The sequence below is a fragment of the Dermacentor andersoni genome, chromosome 1, assembly GCF_023375885.2.
Source record: "Dermacentor andersoni chromosome 1, qqDerAnde1_hic_scaffold, whole genome shotgun sequence".
NCBI classification, from domain to species: Eukaryota; Metazoa; Arthropoda; class Arachnida; order Ixodida; family Ixodidae; genus Dermacentor; species Dermacentor andersoni.
In genome coordinates, this window is record NC_092814.1 from 367750887 (window position 1) to 367771282 (window position 20396).

General features: G+C 48.6%; 1 protein-coding gene across 2 annotated transcripts in view; it reads left to right on the forward strand.

Annotated features, from left to right (window-relative positions):
• Positions 1 to 20396, forward strand: part of LOC126516867 (salivary peroxidase/catechol oxidase-like) — a 150490-nt gene that overhangs the window by 22727 nt on the left and 107367 nt on the right. For both annotated transcript variants that reach the window (XM_055063972.2, XM_050166954.3), the window contains exons 4-6: positions 9742 to 9888; positions 11348 to 11474; positions 12283 to 12491. In XM_055063972.2, the coding sequence (XP_054919947.1) occupies positions 9742 to 9888; positions 11348 to 11474; positions 12283 to 12491 (483 nt within the window). The remainder of the gene's footprint in view (positions 1 to 9741; positions 9889 to 11347; positions 11475 to 12282; positions 12492 to 20396) is intronic.

A 20396-nucleotide genomic window follows, 5' to 3' on the forward strand; every position in this document is an offset into this window, starting at 1 on the left:
GTACACCTAAACCTGAAAATTTATTTTGCCGGCTATATCTGATGGCTGTATTCAATTTACGTGGCTCTGCAATCTAGTGCTACGCGAGTTTCAAATGCTTTACGGGGAGACCGACTTCACAGTGAGGGAACTTTCGCGGGGCAAGTTAGCAGTGCGGGAAAAGCCTGAAATCGCCAAGTTTACTACCCGCGAATATGTGCAATGTCCCCGATACGCGAAGAATTGGGCACAGTAATTCACACAGTAGAGGACGCGCAACAACACAACAAAATCTAGTTGCAAGTGCGACTTAGAGATGGCGTCTTTTTAGACCATATAGCAGACACACAGAAACACGATTCAACTTTAACTTCAGAAGATGTTAAGCGGCGCATTTCAAATGAGAAAAAAAACTAAATATGCATTTGGAACAGCAATAGAAGTGCTCAGAATGCCGCTATATATCAGATTTCCGCGAAAGATGCCTGGATCAATGCATTGTGTCTTTAAACATTGTCAGTGATAATGAAGGCGAAATGACGAAAAGTTATTTCACTACGTGGCTTATGAAGTGAAAGACTAACTACCGCGATGGAATATTTCATTTGAATTAAAGAGAGAGAGAGAGAGAGAAACAACTTTATTCGGTCCACTATAGACGTAAGCAAGCTCCACGTCACCTGGCTAGGCCCACTCGGGGACCATCAGGTGAAACCTGACGGCCCTCTCGCGAGCCCTCTGGACTGCCAGGATTTGAGAGGTGTGATCCTGGGCTTTAATTAACTTCATCATTTCCTCTTGAGTTAAAGGGGGACCGGCAGAGGCGCAGCCCCACAGGACATGTTCGAAGTCCGCATAATCACCACACAGAGGGCAGTCCGGGCTTGGGAACCGTTCGGGGTACATTGTGTGCAGCGCCGCGGGGCTCGGGTAAGTGCTTGTTTGCAGAAGCCTTAGAGTGACTGCCTGGGCCCTGCACAGCGAGGAGTGCGGCGAAGGTAGGAGTCTTCTTGACATATAATTATATTTGCAGATTTCGTTGTACGAGTAGAGAGGCTCGGGTCTCCCAGGAGAGGACGCGTTGCCCAGCGCACGGTCAGTCAAACCTCGTGCAGCCGAGTGCGCCTCCTCGTTGGGGTTGATCGAGGCACCCTCAATGGTTCCAAGGTGCGCAGGGAACCAGGCCAAAGAGTGATGTTTCATGTCTTTGGCACTTTGGATGATACGTAGGGCCTGGGGAGCCACCATTCCCATCTGAAAGGCCCTGACAGCGGCCTTGGAATCAGAATAAATCGTGTCGTGTACACTGTCCGTTAATGCAAGAGCAATAGCAACCTGCTCTGCAACGCTGGAATTAGAAGTGCGGACGGTAGCGCAGCTAAGGATTTTAGAATCACCGTCGATGACCACTGAGGAGAAGGCCTCTTCTTGAACATACGAAGCAGCATCTACGAAGCATGTTCGGTCCTTGTTCAAGCGGGCACTGGCGAGCAGAGCTTTACCCCTGGCTCGTCTTCGTCCTTCGTTGTAGGTGGGATGCATATTTCGTGGCAACCGGTGTATGTAAATCTTGGACCTTACGTCGCTAGGCAGCTTCACAGCGTCGAGACTGACGACCGTGGGGTTACGTCCCAGCTTGCCAAGTATGGCTCGGCCCGCTGGCGTACCGGAAAGTCTGACAAACTGGGAAAATTCTTGGGCTTCAATGATTTCTTCGAACGTGTTGTGAATTCCCAAATTGAGGAGGTCTTTTGTGTGCGTTCGGATGGGAAGGCCGAGGGCAAGCTTGAAGACTCTTCTGATTAGGGCATTGATCTTGTTGCGCTCCGATACGAGCCAGTTGTGCATAGCCCCTGAATAAGCGAGGTGGCATAACACGAAGGCGTGGATAATCCGGATCAGATTGTCTTCCTTGATTCCGCGGTACCTGTTGGCGATTCTTCGGATCAGGCCGAGGGCGCTTTCGGTCTTGGAGCAAATGCGTTTGAGGGCGGCTCCATTGGCCCCGTTCGACTCGATGAACATTCCTAGGACCCTGATAGTGTCTACCCGCGGTACTGGGGAGCCCTTACCGGTGAGTAACGTAATGCGGCTCTCTGTTGCTGGCTTCCAGGACCGGTGTGAACCGCCTCTGCGCCTCTTCTTGTAGAGCAAGAGCTCGGATTTAGCGGGCGAGCACCTTAGCCCGGTGGGGATAAGATACCGCTCGGTCACATCGATGGCCTCTTGCAAAGCACCCTCGACCTGCCCTTCACATCCACTGGAGCACCAGATGGTGATGTCATCCGCGTAGATCGTGTGGTTAATGTTCGGGATTTTGTTCAAGGCCCTCGAAAGGTTGATCAGGGAGATGTTGAACAGCGTCGGAGAGATCACTGCCCCCTGAGGTGTTCCCTTTGGCCCAAGCTGGATTTCGTGGGTCAAAAACTCGTCAATCTTGAGTCTAGTGGACCTTGAGGAAAGGAAGGAGCGCACGAAATTGTACGCCCGTTTGCCAACGTTACACTCTGTCAGGCTCTTGAGAATAAAGGCGTGCGATATGTTGTCAAAAGCCTTTTCCAGATCCAAGCCGAGAATTGCCTTAGTGTCGGCGGAGGTAGAGTCAATGATCTGGTGCTTGATCAGTCTCATGGCGTCCTGAGTCGAAAGCCCCGACCGAAAGCCAATCATGTTGTGTGTATAGCATTCGTTAGACTCGAGATGGTCAGTGAGGCGGTTAAGCATGGCGTGCTCGGCCATCTTTCCAACACACGACGTCAGGGAGATGGGCCTGAGATTGTCGATGCTCGGCGCCTTACCTGGCTTCGGTATGAGTACTGTGTGGGCTGCTTTCCAGCTCTTGGGAATGAGGCCGCTGCACCAGATATCATTCATCTTGTGCGTAAGGAACTCGATTGAGGCGTCGTCGAGATGCTTGAGCATTTTGTTGGTGATCCCGTCGGGCCCAGGGGCAGATCTGCCGTTGAGGGATGCGAGAACTCGCTTGACCTCAGCCACGGTAAAATCCTCGTCCATAGATGGTACGTCACGCCCTTCGCACTCGGGAAACTGGGGGGGCACCGGATCGTCCGTGGCCTCCAGGTACTTGTCTATGAGGTGCTCCGTGACTGCCTCATCTGGAGTCGAGTCGGTCGCCAAATGGACAGCTTTCGCCAAAGCTCTCTTCTGGTTGGACTTGGTGTTGCCATCGTGCAGTAGGTGCCTAAGGAGACCCCAGCTTTTACCGTTCTTGAGCTGGCCCTCCACCGAGTCGCACAGCTCGTCCCATTGCTGCTTGCATAGCACCTTGCAATGAGCCTCTATCATCTTGTTTATATCGGAAATTTTCTTGCGTAGCCTTCTGTTATGGCGCTGAGTCTTCCATCTCGCGAGCAGTGCCTGCTTGGCTTCCAATAGATGCGCCAGCCTACTGTTCATCCTGTCCACCTCCAGATCGGTTGTCACCTCCTTGGTGGCTCTAGCCGCATCCTTCTTTATCTCGTCGCACCAAGAGTCTAAGTCCATATCATCGTTAAGGACGCGCTCGGAGCGGTTGGCTCGGAACAAGTCCCAGTCAGTGAACCTAAAGGTCCTCGTTTTGTTACGGGCAGCCTTTATCACCGCTTCGATGATGCAATGATCGCTACCGAGGTCCATGGCTGTGTTGGTCCACTTGACGTTTTCCAGGTTCTTGACAAAGGTAAGATCCGGAGTCGTATCTCGGCACACCGAGTTCCCTCTCCTGGTTGGAAAGTCTTTATTGGTTATCAGCGTAAGATCTTCCTCCGTTGCCGCGTCCCATATGTCTCTACCCTTCTTGGTATTGGTACAATAGCCCCACGCCTGATGCTGAGCATTAAAATCCCCCATGACGACTAGAGGCTGACAGCCGGCCAAATGCACGGCCTTCTTGAGAATACCACCAGGCCTGGCTCTGTGAACGCTGGGTCTGCAGTAAACATTCAGTATGAAGATACTGTTTCTTCTTAAGCGCTGCGTAGGGGGGTCGACAAGGAGTTCGGCCATGACGTACTCGATCCCATTGTCCGCGGTACCAAGGTCTCGCTGAAGGCACGTGAACTTTTTACAGACCAGGATAGCGACCCCCCTTCCTCCTTCAGTGGAAGCCACCGTAAGGAAACCGGGGAGCTTGATAGGTGATGATGTGAGCGTTTCTTGCAAGGCGATTACTTGGGGTTTCTCTTTTACACTTTTTAGGTATTGTCGCAGGGTCGCCCGTTTGCTGACGAACCCTGCGCGATTCCACTGCCACATTGTTATGACGTTAGTTCTGTTATCCATGTTTGGGCTTGGGAATGGATTGCGAAAGTGCCGCATTCATAATGGCACCCTCCGTGGGTGAGGCAATGACGCTGTGCAACTTTGGGACTTGTGCTGTAGATGTGCTTGGCAAAGATGCGTGGCTGGTCCCCTCCAGCCTAAGTATTCTAGCGCTGAGGGCGACCAGGCCCAGCTGAGGGTGCGCGATCATTTCTTGTACGTGAGAGAGACCTGTCTGTATGTTGGAGATGGCGTTCTTGAGATCAGACAGGAGTTCTACCATTTCGTCTCCCCTTGAGTCATCCAGGGCACGCCGCTTCACTGCAACCGTCTTGGGAGGGGCCTCCACTGTGTCCATGGCCGAAGAGCGTGCGGCAGGCTGAGAAGCTGGCTGTGTGAGCGCCAATCTTCGTATTTCCGCCATCTCGGCGGCTAGCCGACTGATTTCCTGCTTGAACAGAGCGTTTTCCTTCCTGAGACTATCATTGGCACGCCTAAGTTCTTCGAGCTCATTCGTGAGACGCAGGTCGTGCGAGTCTTGAGAGTTGAATGCCTGCGTTTGGTTGCCACGGGCCCTATCGGCCCACGTTAGAGAGGACTTGCCTTTACCGCCGTTGGGGGTCTTCGGACGGGAGCTGTTGGATGAGTCGCTCTCAGTACGGGACTTGGAGCAGCTTCTAGAGCTGGAGCGCGCTGGAGAAGGCGATGTGAGTCGCGATCTCGAGGTAGAGCGACTTCTGGAGCCCCGTCGGCTTGTAGAGCGGCTTCTCGAGCGCAAGCGTCTTCTGCCCCTAAGGTTGGTGCTGGATGAGGCTTGCGGATCGGAGGATTGAACGATCGACGGCGTGGGGAGCTGCTCTTGCTGCCTGGCACGCTCGAAGCGTCGTCGGCGAACAATGTATGGCGTCTTGAATCTATGCGCACACTCTTTGCCGGCTGTAAGGTGCGGGCCGCCGCATATCTTGCATTTTGGTGTGCATTGATGCTGCTGATCTGGATTTGGCAGGCTGCATCCCCGACAGATGACGTCGCTCGGTGTTGGACATACATCGGCGCGATGCCCGAGTCTTCCGCAGACGTGGCATACGTCCACTTGCTTTCGATATAAGGAACATTTCATCAGGAGCGTTCCGTACCTGACAAAATTCGGTACCCGCTGCCCGTCAAAGGCGATGATGATGGTCCCAGTCTGAGCGATTCTCTTGGCTGCTAGTGCAAGAGGATTGTTCTGGTTAACAATCTTGCCATCCACCGTCGCTGGGTCGTCTTGTAACGGTATGCCACGAATGACCCCCTTGCACGTGGAGTGCGGGGCTGTCTCGTACGCGCAGAGTTCGTAGATCTTGCCTGTGATTCGGATTTGCTTGATGCGGGCATATCGATCGGCATTCTCTCGTCTGGGAGTGCTGGCCACCATGATGTTTTGCTGTAAGTTCGGGCACAGAGTGTCTTGCGTGAGCTCGTGCTGGCTGATGCCGGAGGCTGCAAGTATTGCGTCAGCCACCGTGGCCGCTCCAATTTTGGAAATATTCAGCCCACCTCTTGGTCTAATAACGATCTTCGTATCTTCTTTGGGAAGAACAGGCATTCGGCTTGCCCTAATAATCTTGGTCTTCAGCGCTGCGCCGCTAGACTTGTAGCTGTGGGGAGCCAAAGGCGTCGCCATGGCGTTCGGGTTAGCTTCCCGCGATTTGGCGCCAGCTCTTCTAACACCTGCTGTTTGCCATCCCTGCTCTTGAGTGACTTCCTCCGGGAGAATATTTTCTCCCTCTACTTGATATTCCATGATGGTAGCGGACGAGTGGCACTGAGCCGCCCCGGAGGCCAAGGCGTGGTCTCCGAAGTGCTCGTTTGACGCCGCCAACGGATGCACAGGAATGTCCGTAAAATGGTGAAAAGTCACTCACTGTGGCAAAAAGGGTATCCACGTGGTCCTTACAACTTTACGGAAAAGATATGCACAAATAAACATTGGCTCGCGACGATGAAATGCAAGAAAAGCTGGGGAAATGCGGGAACCGAAGAACGCGTCTAGACTCGCCGCCTTCTTCTTCTTCCTCTTGAATTAAAGAGCAAAGAAAACGCCGACCAAAATAATTGCTTTCTCTCTGCAACTAGCGGTGGCGGCTGCTTTTGGAATCGTGACACATTCAAAAGATGTCGGGTGACATTCAACTTTATTCATGGGAACTTTCCGCCATTTGCTCTCAAGGACTTCGAAAGGTGTCCGCGCGCCAGTGAAAGCGTTAGGAAAATGCATATAAGCATTGCTACGCCTCATGCCATCTCACCAGTGAAGAAGCATCCCGCCGAGCTCCGAAACGGTTAGAATTAAAATGAATTTTGATTGGAGTTTTCTTTGCTCTTTAATTCATTTGTTTGCAACAAGGCAGATATCTGGTGAATGTTTATCTTTGATATTTACCTTGCAGTAAGCTTTCTCACATTTGATAATTTCATAACCTGTATATTAAGTACCACATATTGTAGCTAATAACGAATCGGTACGAGAACAGTTTCAGGCTGCTATTAAATAGGTGATCACTAAGGCATTTGTTGAGAGTACTGGAGTAAGTTTACCTAGGCCAATTACTCACAAGGGTCCCTGATCATCAGAACGAAGTTTACGGCCGAATAAAAATGGGTTGCGGTGCATACGGTAGGCATTACCAAATCCTGACTGCGACCGTGGCACTGATATTGAAAAGAAATGTGTACAATGACTGTATTCTACCGGCGCTAACATAAAGGGCAGAAACTTGGAAGTTTACAAATAAGCTCGAGAACAAATTAAGGACCATGCAAACAGCAGTGTGACGAAAAAATATTAGGGGTAACGATAAAAGACAGAAAGAGAGCGGTGTGGATCGGAGAGGAAACGCTGATAGCCCATATTATAGTTGAGAGGAGAAAAATCACCGCCCAAGCAATCCGTACAGATGGTTAACCAGTAAAGCTGAAACGTGTGGCCCTGGTGTTTATCACTTGGTTTTATTCCCGACAGTTCATTAAACGACGGCTTGGTAGGCTTCTGGGTCCTCTGTACGCAGTTGCTGCTTGCGCTCGGCTGCACGAGCTTATTCTTGTGCCCGGGCTGCAGCATTGGCACGGCGTAGACGAGCTCTTTCCCGGTTCTGCTTGCGGCGTTGCTGATCGAAAGCTGCCTGTTCCTCAAGAGTACGTGTGACGCGTGGCCTACCCGTTTCGAAGCAGGAGAAAAACTACTGCGCGCGCGCTCGGCTGCGACGGAGAGCAACGATGTCACTACTGGCGCAGACAATCGTGCGCCTCTCTCTCTCTTTTCGCGCATGCGCGTGGGGTTGCGTCGGAGTTTTTTGACGCACAGGCGACAGACGGTTGGATGAATTGGCTAGCCATATACAGCTTCGCTGTACAAAATGGAGTTTGGCAGACCATGAAATGCGTAGGTTAGATAACCGGTGGACCATTCGAGTTGCACAATGGGTGCCAAAGGAAGGGACGTGTAGTCGAGGACAGCAGAAAACTAGGTGGGGTGATAAAATGAGCAAATGTGCAGGCACAGGTTGGAATCAGCTAGCGCAAGACATGGGTAATTGGAGATCGCAGGGAGAGGCCTTCGTCCTGCAGTGGACCTAAATAATTTGGCTGATGATGATGAAGTCATGTGTTCAGGTGCGTAGAGATGTCTGATCTGACAATGACATCGAATCCAGGTAAGTATGCAGATGTCTTGTGTCTTTTCAAGTGGTCTGACAAGCAAATCGTATTTGTACTGCAATTATCTTGGAAGCGTGAAAGAGTATATACATGAAAAACTAGGTATATGTGATCAGAGTGTGCAAGGGCATGTTATGTAGGCCTTTAAAGTGATGTTTATGCAATCGAGAACACATTAAAAAACATGTGTTCAGTGGAGCTTTAAGGAATTATGTAGCTGAATGCCAGATTTGATTTTCAGCGTATTTATTCAGACGAAAAAAAGAAAAACAGTAAAAAGAAACAAGCCCGATTGCCTTAAGCATTTGAGACATGTGTGGATGCCTCCTACAGGGGCTTTGTTTGTTTGTGTCTTCGTGGGCGGTCCCTATGAAGGCGATAGCCTAGTCCGTCTTTATCACAGACAAATTCGGTGCGCTTCGCCTACAGACAGGAAACATCCCCGTGATTATAGTGTCGAGGCGGGTAATTGTGGCTGGCTCCATTGGGTGTCGAGATCGGACTGCGAAATCACTTGAGGATTGTCAAACACTGTCATTATAGGATTTAACGCAGCAATCAACTGTACATGATGAAGACCTTTGAAGAGCAACTGAACAACCTATTACGTTGAAACCACGTGGTGAAATTCTGCTAGTAAGGATTTAGTCTAGAAATGAGGGCACCTGTAAATGACTAAAAACTATAAGGGGCATATTTGCACATGTAAAAAGCACTGAGTCAAAGAACTAAAGCAATTAGCATGAATGCTGGCGTATACAATAGATAACAAAACCAAGTACGCAAAGATGTAATATATTTTTTTACTTACTTCTGTAGTATACACACACCCGAAATCGCGACTCTTTAAAATTAGTGAAATAACTGTAACTCGCTCATGTGGTTTTATTTATGCTTATTTATTACATTTGTAGTGAATGAATATCATAATTAAGGATTCCAAATGAGTTATTCATTGCGGCAGAAATAAAGACGGTGTAATTCTTTGTATCGATGTTACATTTGCCTAAACACACAACATTTCTCAAAATCCCAGCTGTCAAAACAAAAATTACTGTGAGCTAGGTTGCATAGCCTGCACGGGAGAAACCCTGATGACCAAGGGCTTTCGTAATGTTTTCACTTCGTATGCAGCCAATTGACGAAGGGGCGCCATAAGCTCTTGGCTCGGATAAAAAACATGAGATGCCATCTTTATTTGAAGTTGTGTAATCACGAAGTAATGGATTCCAACATAGAGTCTTCCACATATGCTCCTTTATTGCTTCAGTACAAAACGAAAGCAAAACGCGTCGCATCAAAGTTAAGGAAGCAGTAGCTGTAGCTACGGTCTCGCGATCCATGAACCGCGCAGCAAGTCTGATGCTTGTATAGCGAGTTTTGTACCTTGCTCCCACGATAGACGCCCCAAGCCACTTTCGCAGTACTCTTATCAGCTGTTCATGTCAAACCAAAACAAGGTGCGGCGCGCAGCTGTGGAAGCAGCGCCTGGCTGTGTGAAACAGTGACACAGCAGAAACTAAGCGGGTGTGGTGTTGTCTATCGCCATAGAAGTCATTTATGTAACATTAGGAACGTCATATTGCAAATTTCTTCATTTCTCTTAAAATTTGCGTATTAGTATTGTGTTTGTTAACCCGCTGTAGCTCCTTGGGCACTTCTATGACAGCAATGAGAGGGTTATCATATTTTGAAATGACAATATAATCAATTTCGCTTCGCCACAGTGATGAGATAGACAAAACTTTCATTATCGCTTTCTTTTCCCGATGGTGTCAGGAATGTTTTTCTTTTCCCGTGCAGGTCCCGTCCGCCGACCTGCGAATGTGGCCGGAAGAAGAGTAGTGTCGCTTCCTGAGATCAGCCAAGAAGATCTGGACATCGCCGGACGAGCGAGTCTCAGCATCGTTCGTGGAATAGACGACGCCGAAAGAGCTCTGCTGAATGATGGTACACGGTTTCTTTCACCGTCTAATAACCTTCAGCAGTGCTATTGTCTTCAATAAGACAAAACGCCTCATACATTCTACATCAATAGACTCCATGTCCCGCGTATTGCGTGCTATCTTAGAGTAAATCATCCTAGAGCGATGTTTATTGCTTTCGTACTATCTTCAGATGTGTCATCTCTGGATCATAAAGCACTGCCAGTTTTCGACGGAAGAATTTCAAACTTACGAGGCCCACGAGAGGCTTACGAGAGAATTTGACCACTGCTGATTGGTGAACCACTTGCGGCACGGCATGCCTGCGCTAAGCCATATTGAGTGTGCCGTATGCGTAACCACCATGTAGGTTTTCTGTCTGCAAAGAGAAAATGCTCGTAGAGGCGTGCCGCCCAACCATAGGTGTGGCTAGATTCTGCTACGGATCACACAGAGAGTTGGTTGTCACCTCTCATACCGTACATGAAGCCCCACAGTTTCCCGTTGAATTGTCTGTATCTTTGGCGCTAAAATACGACGCTCCGGGACGCTCGTTAACTGTCTTGTAATAATAATATTTTGGATGATACGAAAACACCACTCAGCTAAATGTTTCTGTCAAAAACGGTACCGATATAGCGCAATCGTTTTTTAACATTGAAGAATTCTGAGTGAAAGATCCCATAAAGGGAAAATGAGACATCCACCCAATCGTTGCAATTGTTCCCTCCATCTTGCGCGTTTCCGCGAAACTATTACCCGAATTCCATGTCTATATACCATTCTGTTGAAGAAGACAACAAACGTTTACAGGCCTTCATGAATTGATAAAGCGTTATATTGGGATTTAAGCAATAGGCAATCTGTTATGTGTTTATTAATGAAGCGGAACCTTTTTATATAGCTTTAATTATATATTGGGTATTCGCTGTAGAGGAAAGAACGTTAAGAAGGAAAGAAATGCAGCAAATCGAAAGCTTTCGTCACCTTTCTGAGCTATAAGGCTACGTGAACAGAGTACTCACAACCAACGACATATTGTTCTTAATCTTTTATGCAGCGAATGTGATTCGTAACTCGTAATTTAACGTTGTTCATTCACAAATTTCAGAAAGGATGGACCACGCTGCTAGAAATTGAGTGCTAGACCCACAGTCAGACGCCATAGCGCATAAAACTATGTTCAGCGCTATGACACAATGAACTGATTCAAGTGCTTTAAACAATATCGATTACACTGAGGCACTAGAGAGCTAATGACAACTAACGAATTCTCAGGGCATGTATTTACGTGCTCAGTTCACGTGCCATTTTCGAATTAAGTCCGAAGGCCTATAGGAAGATTCGTTTTACGATAATTTAGCTGCGTTCAGGGTAGTAGGTGTTTCACACATAGTCTGAAATTTATTACCAACTGCGTCTCTATACCGTATCATATCAAGTCAAATCAACGTGACCTGCAGAATTACACTTCGTCTATGCAGGCATTTTTGCGAAACGGAAGTCAACCGCCTCTCAGCACGCTGCATTCTTCGGTTTCAAGCTCATCGTTCAATCTCTCGGCAGGGACGGCCTCATCGGCCTCGAAGCAACACGAGAACTTGCTCGCCGGTATGTCTGTCACGTACACCTAATGAAATGGGGATGTTCGCTACCGCGAAACTAACCAATCATTTCAGAAGTGGTGACACTACGTATCAACGTTTACAGGACGATAAAGTTAAATTGACAGAGGTTGAAACAGCCGATGCGAAAATTTTTTCAGTGTATACTAAAGCAACACGCTAACGTCGCCAAATCAGTACCTGGCGTGCCTTGACGATCATTAACATGAGTTCAGTTGATGCATTTGGCTGTACCGAAGCTCTCTTTACTGATAAAACAATGTTTCAATAACTTACGTGAAAGAGAGAGAGAGAGAAAAATGTATTCGGATATTTTTATATCATGCACGTAGACTCATGGGAAGCGCTAACACGTGAAACTTTAGCCTTTTGTTAAGGTGCTAATACTAAATGGCACATTGAAAAGAGAAACTCCTGTAAGAAACATAGTAGACAGACCGAAGGTGACCCTTCCTGATGCAATCTGATTGGGGAGAGGAGGTCATTTGAACTGTGCCAAGGAAGACTGCTCTAGCCTTCGGCCAAGACACTTCCAGCCGTTGAAACGTGCATGCTCGACGTAGGGCCTCCTTCTTCATCCTTATTTTGCATGTGAATAAGCACATGGCAAGAAATAGTTTGTTATAGAAGCAAGGTGAACGCTTCAAAGACAATACTTTTGTCCCGTATACTATGTAATTAATCTACAAATCCTATATTTTAACGTATGCAAAAGCGCACCTCTAGCACAACGCGAAATAGAACTTGAAAGCTCTTGGCATGTCGTAAAGCATCGAAATCAATCTCGTTCCCAGGTTCAACCTGGACTCGCTGCAAGGACGGGATGGCCTTCAAAGGTTCAACATTCAGAACACGGTCATCGCCGATGCTTGCCCGAAAATTCCACGCTGCCCTTCAACCAAGTTTCGGTCCGCCGATGGACTGTGCAACAATCTCCAGAACCGAGAGTGGGGGAAGTCGCTGACCGCTTACGAAAGATTCCTGCCGCCAAGCTACGCCGACGGTGAACATTTATGCCTAACTTGAAGCTTAGCATGAAAAAGCACATTCTGCAATTATAAAAATGCTCGCACCACATAGATAATTCAACGCGGAACCCTTGAATTTCTATTACGTAATCAACTATCTGTGTCCTACCGAGGCTTGGAACCATTATTTCCTGCCTTCGCTCTTATTTGGACCTTTCAACTTTCCTGAGCCCTGCCACAATGTTTCCCGCGGCCTTTCTTCTGGTTAACTTTCCTGTCTTTCCTATCCCCTATCTCTCTCCCCCTCCGTTGTTCCTGAAAAAATTCAGACGTCATGGTCATTAACATAAAAAACACATTTATTCACTCAAAGTGCAATTTTCTATAACCACTTCAACTTGCACTCACGGTAACAGTACAACCTAGTAACGAGAAGAGATCGAGAGAGAGAGAGAGCTTTTTGATAACACGCAACAGGGGCAGCTTGCGTGCACCAAACCGCGTAAATGCAAATCTCTGTACTAATTGGGGACACAAAGGACGTGTGAGGAGGGGCACGTAGAGAAAATAATTAGGGGAGAAAAAAAATGTGTCTTTACTACGTGCAGGTACCACAAACATGATGGAAAGGTTGAAGATATACTAGACCCTGTCAATTAGGCCAAGGCTCTGAAGTAATGAGACTGCAAAACGTTTAGCCAGCACCAGTGTCCACTGAAAGCAAATACGCCGATAGCCTTTCTGTCACAAATGTAATTTAGTAATGTGTTGCTGCTTTTACTAGAATGTTAATCTCAGCTCCGTTTCCAGGCAGTCCCCTCTCTGTAAGAGCCTTGCGAAAGCTTAGCTTTCTGTAGCAGTTCTATTACAACTTACGAGGCAGGATTTTTTTGACGAACGTAATAATTGCTAAAGCAGCAATAATTCATCAATAAGTGACAAACTGGTGAACCATTATTTCAAGCTATTAAAATTAACTTCATTGAAGAACAGAGATTATATCTGCTGCAAGGTTTAGCCACATTACCCGTTTTTTTATTATTGATTTGCCCCAGCAACTGAATACCAGGATGTCTATTTGACTCGGTAGATTTCAAAGCTTTGCTCCTATTTGGTACGTTCGAGAGAAAGAAATATTTGAGAAACATGCTGCTTCGAATTTTTTTTATGCAATGTGTTACTTATTTTCTTATAGACTACATGCGACATGCCGCCGTTTGCACTTGCTGTGATTTCCGTTCCTACATGTATCCGCTTTTGCCTGCCTGCTTTTATCAACCTAGCCTATGTAGGCGTGGTCAAAATATGGTGCTTCTCGCGTGGCTGGTGCGGGTATCTTATGGTGGGGTGGGGCTAATCCTCTTTCGGGGCACTGGATCATGACAGCAGAGGTAGTTTTACGAAATAAGTATGTGACATTATGATAGCGCAAATCACGAATGACCAGTTACTGGTCGTCAACATCCTGATTCAAAGGGGATGCCGTAACATCGCTTCTATTGGGAAAGTTCTGCCACGCCAATCCTCCTGTCACGATAGGAGTGTTGTGAAGGAGACGCGTCTCGCGGCACAGCCGCATCGCTACCGCGCGGCTCGGCTCCCGCTGTTGATTGATGGCGTCTTTTTGGACAGTGCTTCGGGCTGTCTCGCCGTTCCCGGTCGCAGTGCCCTTGCATAAGGAGCCGCAAATAAACCTCTTCTCAATTGGTGGAGGTGCTGGGACTCAAACCCCGTCGCTTCAAACTATGGAGCTGCGATCAAGAACGCTACTACCGCCATGACCGACAGCTGATCCCAAACGGCGCCGACGCCACTGTTCGTCACCTGCAGCGGCGTTCCACGAAAACAAGACCCCAAAGTCTTCAGCCGTGCACACGAGGAAGACGTATAAGACTGGTTTGCGTCATATGAACGGGTGAGTGCGCACAACACCTGGGATGATCCAGCGAAGTTAACCAACGTGATCTTTTATCTGGCTGGTGTTGCCTAACTCTGGTTTCACAACCACGAAAGTGACGTACCCACATGGTCAGTCTTCAAGACAACCTTTACGGAAGTGTTCGGCCGATCCGCTGTTCGCAAGCTGCGCGCTGAACAACGCTTGCGTTCCCGAGCACACCAGACGGCAGAAACATTCACGAGCTACATTGAAGACGTCGTGCACCTTTGTAAACGAGTCAACGCCGCCATGCCTGAAGCTGAACCAATTCGCCGTATACTGAAAGGCATCAATGACGGCGCATTCCAGATGCTCCGAGCCAGAAATCCGCGCACCATCAGTGAAGTCGTCAGCGTATGCCAAAGTTACCATGAGTTAAGAAAGCAACGCGCTTCGACTCGGCGTGCTCTGTGAAGCGACGACTCATTGGCGAGCCGTGACAGCATGTACGACCCATCCTCATTATTTCAGCAGGTCAAGGACTTTGCGCGTGAGGAAGTTGCCCGCCGACTTTCTTTAGTCCCCTTCACTCAGGAGCCCACCTCCCGTCTTCCAAACACGCTCCGCACCCTAATTTCCGAAGAGGTCGCTGAAGTTGTCCCTTCCACTCGCCATCAGCCGCCTGCAGCCGCGAATCTCAATCCTGCGCTGGCAGTGCAGCCTGTCGCCCCGCCTCTCACCTACGCGCAGCAAGTCCTGCCTGTGGCCGCGCCTCTTACGTACGCGCAGGCAGTACACAGGCCTCCGCCGGCGCCTTTATCAGTCCGACCCAGTCCCAACCGGTGCCACCGGAAGCCCATGCTGCATCGTGGACCGCACCGAGAGCTAATCCTTGGAGGACGCCTGACAATCGTCCCATCTGTTATTCTTGCTGCACTCCTGGACACGTAGCCCGATATTGCCGCCGTCGTCCGATATTGCCACTGTCGCCCACAAGCGTTCGACGACGCCTCTCGGCCCTTCCAGTACGGCAACCAGCCCTTTTGCCAATACGCCGCTCCTTCCCCCCAACCGTAGACTCGTGCTGACCTCTCAGAATTTCCGTCGCGTCGCTCGCCATCCCCTCGCCGACGCTCACTCTCCCCAATGCGTCGGCGAGCCGCACTACCTGAACAGAAAAACTGAACGTCGCAGTTCAAGAGGCAAGGACTGCGCCCCATTCGAACTGTCTAAGTCCTCGCGCCTGTCCTGCTAACGTGGTCGAAATTTCTGTAGAAGGTGATCCTGCATTCGCTGATGAGGATACCGGCGCAGCCGTTTCTGTGATAGCCACCAAACTATGCCGTTCAGTGCGCAAGGTGACCACGCCGTTTTCTGGACTGTCGCTTCGTACGGCAAGCGCGCAGCACGTCACTCCGCACGCAGCCTGTACGTGTGCTTATTCACAGCATTATTTATATCATCGAGTGTATTGTTCTTCCCACCTGCTCGCATGACCATCCTCGGATGGGACTTCTCCCGTCATAAAGCCGTGATCGACTGCGCACGCGCCGAAGTTGAATTTACCCCTCTGTCTGACGCACCATTGCACGAAGACGGCGATGGCCATTATAAACTTACCGTGCGCGAGGACACAGATATTCCGCCTGGCTCCTTCGCCCTCGTACCCGTCTCTTGCGATGTCATCACTGGTGCAAAGGTCCTCTTCACACCGTCCAACGTCTTCATGAGCCGTAAATCTGTCCCACTACCCTTCGCAACGCATGACATCGCCCGGCATCTGCAGCAATATATACTTCTACAATCCCCTCTGGGCGCCAATTACGTTGCTCGCTCGTGAATGCCTTGGCTTCGTGGAACTCCTCGACTCTTCGTCTCTGGTTGACGTTCCCGGAGACTTGATGTCGACTCCGGCCAACCATCGTCGATTTCCGCGCTTGAGGAGACGTCCAGGGTTGCGTTCTCGAGTGCTATCGCCGATAACCTCACACCTGCCGAACGCGCCACCTTGCTTAATCTCCTGCCCCACTTTAGAAGTTCCTTCGGCGTTTCATAACCTCAACTGGACCGCGCGTCGGAAGTGCAGCACTACATTGACACCGGTTCACTACAGCCGTTACATCAACGACTGTACCGCGTCTCTGCCGAAGAGCGTCGAGTCATTACCACCCAAGTCGAAGATGTTCTGCGCTGTGACGTTATTCAACCTTCGCACAGTCCCTGGGAATCTCCTGTCGTTCTCGTTCGCAAAAAGGATGGGTCCATTCGCTTTTGCGCCGACTACCGTCGGTTAAATAAGGTAACGCGCTAAGACGTCTATGCTTTGCCGCGCATCGACGACGCCCTCGACAGTCTTCAGGGAGCAGAATTCTTCTCGTCCCTCAACTTGCGCTCAGGGTACTGGCAGGTACCGATGGCTGCGGCGGATCGCCAGAAAACCGCATTCATTACGCCTGACGACTTATATGAATTTAACGTGATTCCTTGCGGTCTTTGTAACACCCCTGCCACGCTTGAACGACTCATGGACAACACGCTGCGTGGCCTCAAGTGGTCTATATGTCTGTGTTACCTCGACGATGTCGTGGTTTTCTCTCCTAATTTTCCGACTCACCTGCGGTGCCTCAGACATGTTTTGACCTGTCTAAAGAACGCTGGCCTCCAACTCAACCTCAAGAAGTGCCGTTTCGCCACGCGAGAGCTCACCATATTAGGCCACGTTGTGTGCAAGCACGGCGTTCTACCCAATCCTGCAAAACGTCGAGCAGTCGATGAGTTTCCGAAGCCTAAGACCATCAAAGAACTTCGAAGCTTTGTGGGCCTGTGCTCATATTTCCGGCGCTGCGTTCGGAATTGCGCATCGATCATGGTGCCATTGACTCAACTTCTACGCGGTGACGACACCCTCTCCTCCTGGTGCCCTGTTTGTGACTCCACCTTTGCTATGCTGCGTCATGTTCTCACCTGCCCACCTATTCGCAATTTCGACCCGTCAGCTGCAACTGAGGTACGTCCAGACGCCAGCGGGGTCGGTGTCGGCGCCGTCCTCGCCCATCGAAAGCCTGGCTACCCCGAATATGTAGTCGCCTATGCGAGTCGCACGCTGACGAAGCCTGAATCAATTACAGCGTGACCGAAAAAGAGTGCTTGGCTGTAGTATGGGCACTTGGCAAGTTCCAACCGTACCTATACGGGCGCCCATTCGACTTAGTCAAAGATCGCCACGCACTATGTTGGCTCGCCAACTTGAAATATCCCATTGGCCGCCTAGCCCGTTGGGCACTACGCATCCAGGAGTAAGTAAGTGCTTTATTCCCATATACAGCATACATTTGAATATGGACAGATCTTGAGGAAAAAAGCTGCGTCAGCAGCTTGACTAAGTCCTAAAACCCATTTTATGGCAGCAGCAGGGGGGAAAACAGTGCTTATGGAAATGATAACAATTAAGCAGAAAAGGGCGAATAAATTAACGCAAAAGAAACAAACACAAATTGATAAACACAAACATTGATAAACCAAAACAAGTTACTTTGCTTGCATATTAAAAAATCAGCAGTATGAAAAAAAAGAAAAAAACGACACTAAGATCATCCACGCATACTAAGAGCAGATAGTTGTGCAAAAGTAATATTGTGATCTACAAGTACAAAGTATAAGGCATAAAACCAGCTCTAGCAGCAATAATAATTATACAGACTAGTTAACGAAGACTGTAAAACATCGATATCAACGGCGATCAGTGTCTTAAGCAGGAAAGGCAGCGTATAAGCAATCATTTGCTTTCCATAATTAGTGCGCGGGTGCATTACGTGCCAATATTCTGGAGATCGTGTTTGATAATGGCGTATGTTCTGTTTAAGGTTAGCTATGGAACGGATACAGCAATTATTCGATTTGCACTCTCTAACGTATGCACGGACTAACCTGTAAGTGTACAAATCATGCGCTTTGTGTATTTTCAGTTCTTGGAAAAGAGGTTCACTTCGGGAGTCCCATGGTACATCACATATCACACGGAGAATTTTTTTCTGAATTATGAATAGTCTACCTATATTTGTGACAGATGTGGTACCCCAGACAAGGGAGCAATAATTCAGATGACTGATGAAAAGGGCGTTATATGTTAGCATTTTTACATGTCCTGGAAGGTACCTAAGGGAGAAAACCAGTCCAACTATCTGTGAAAGTTTAGTGACAAGTGATAATATATGGCTATTCCACGACATATCGTGGTCGAAAATGATCCCTAGACTCTTAACTGAGCTCACTAGTTCAATTTTCTCCGAATTTAGTGTAATGTCAGCAGGCAGCGTAGCGTTTTTGTTCTTGGCTTGGAATAATATGGCTTTAGTTTTAGTAGTGTTATTATGAGACCATTTTTAACGGACCACACATGTAGTTTGTCTAGTACTGCATTGGCAGTCCTTAACAAGTCTGAGGTATGATGAGACGAAAACAGTAGTGTAGTGTCATCAGCATAGATGATGTATTTGGTGTCATTGTCAATATTGACAATATCATTAACATAGATATTGAAAAGTAGAGGGCCAAGTAGGCTCCCTTGCGGCACTCCTATCCATGCGTTCCTTAACTGAGATGACAGGTTATTTACGTGTGTAAACTGAACTCTGGAGCTTAGATATGATCTAATTAAGTCAAGAGCGACGCCGCGAATTGCATAGTTAAACAATTTATTGAGTAGAAGTTCATGATTAATGCAGTCGAAAGCTTTTGTAAAATCTATTAACACTGTAAGTGTGAGCAAGCGCTCTTCGATGTTTTTGAGAATAAATTCTTTTTGATCCAACAAGGCAAGTTGTGTTGACCGGTTTTTACGGAAGGCGTACTGACAGTCAGTTAAGAGGTTTTTATTTTCCAGAAATGTAGAAAGACGTTTAAATATAACCTTTTCCAGGCCTTTTGAGAACACTGGCAAAATGGATATGGGCCTGCAATTTGTCATAAGAGTCCTGTCCCCCCGCTTGAATAACGGGATTACTTTAGCGACTTGCATTTTATGCGGGAAGACTCCGGTATCGAGGCATAAATTGTATATGTATACTAGCAATGGGGCAACAATATTCGCGTCGTATACCGTAGCTCGTTCCCCTTTACCAGCAGACTAGGCCTGCTGAACAACTTCCGCACACCCCGTGTCATCTCGCGACATGGACTTCTTTGGCACCGCACAACGTCGTGACCCGCGGATCGCTTCTCTTTTCGACTATCTATCTGGATCATCGGCCATCCCTGTATCCCAAACCCTCCAACACCAAGCAGTTCACTTCGCCGTTCGTGACCAGCTGCTCTACCGACGCAATTACGCTCCTGAACGCCGTAGGTGGCTTCTTGTGATTCCCCGCAGGGTTACGATCACAAATATGTGCCTCTTTCCACAACGATCAGCAGTGTGGCCACGCCGGAGTTTTCAAGACGTATGAACGCATCCGCCACCACTACTACTGGCGCGGCATGTACAATATTGTACAAAAGCTTGTTCGGTGCTGTCTTGACTGCTAACGCCGCAAATGGCCGCCTTTACGTCCGTTTCGTGCCTTGCAGCCGCTCCCGTGCCCTGCCAGACGCTTCGATCGCGTCGGCATCGACCTATACGGCTTGCTTCCTATGACACCAGACGGCAATCGGTGGATCGTAGTTGCTGTTGACCAGTTGATACGCTACGCCGAAACTGCTGCTTCATCAAGTGCTACAGCGCGGGATGTAGCCTCTTTCGTCCTTCGACATAGCGCACCTCGAGAAGTCCCCAGCGATAGAGGTTGCACCTTCCTCTCCGAAGTCGTCGAAGGTTTGCTCTCCGAATGCCACATTATTCATAGGAAAAGCGGGGTATACCATCCCCAGACTAACGGGCTCACAGAGTGATTTAACCGCACTCTTGGTGATATGCTCTCAATGTACGTGGCATCTTATCATGGTAACTAGGACCGCATCTTTCAATTCATCACGTTCGTGTACAACACCGCGATGCAGGACACTACGGGATTTTCACTTTTCTTGATCCTGTATGGCCGCGAGCCTACGTATACCATCGACACGC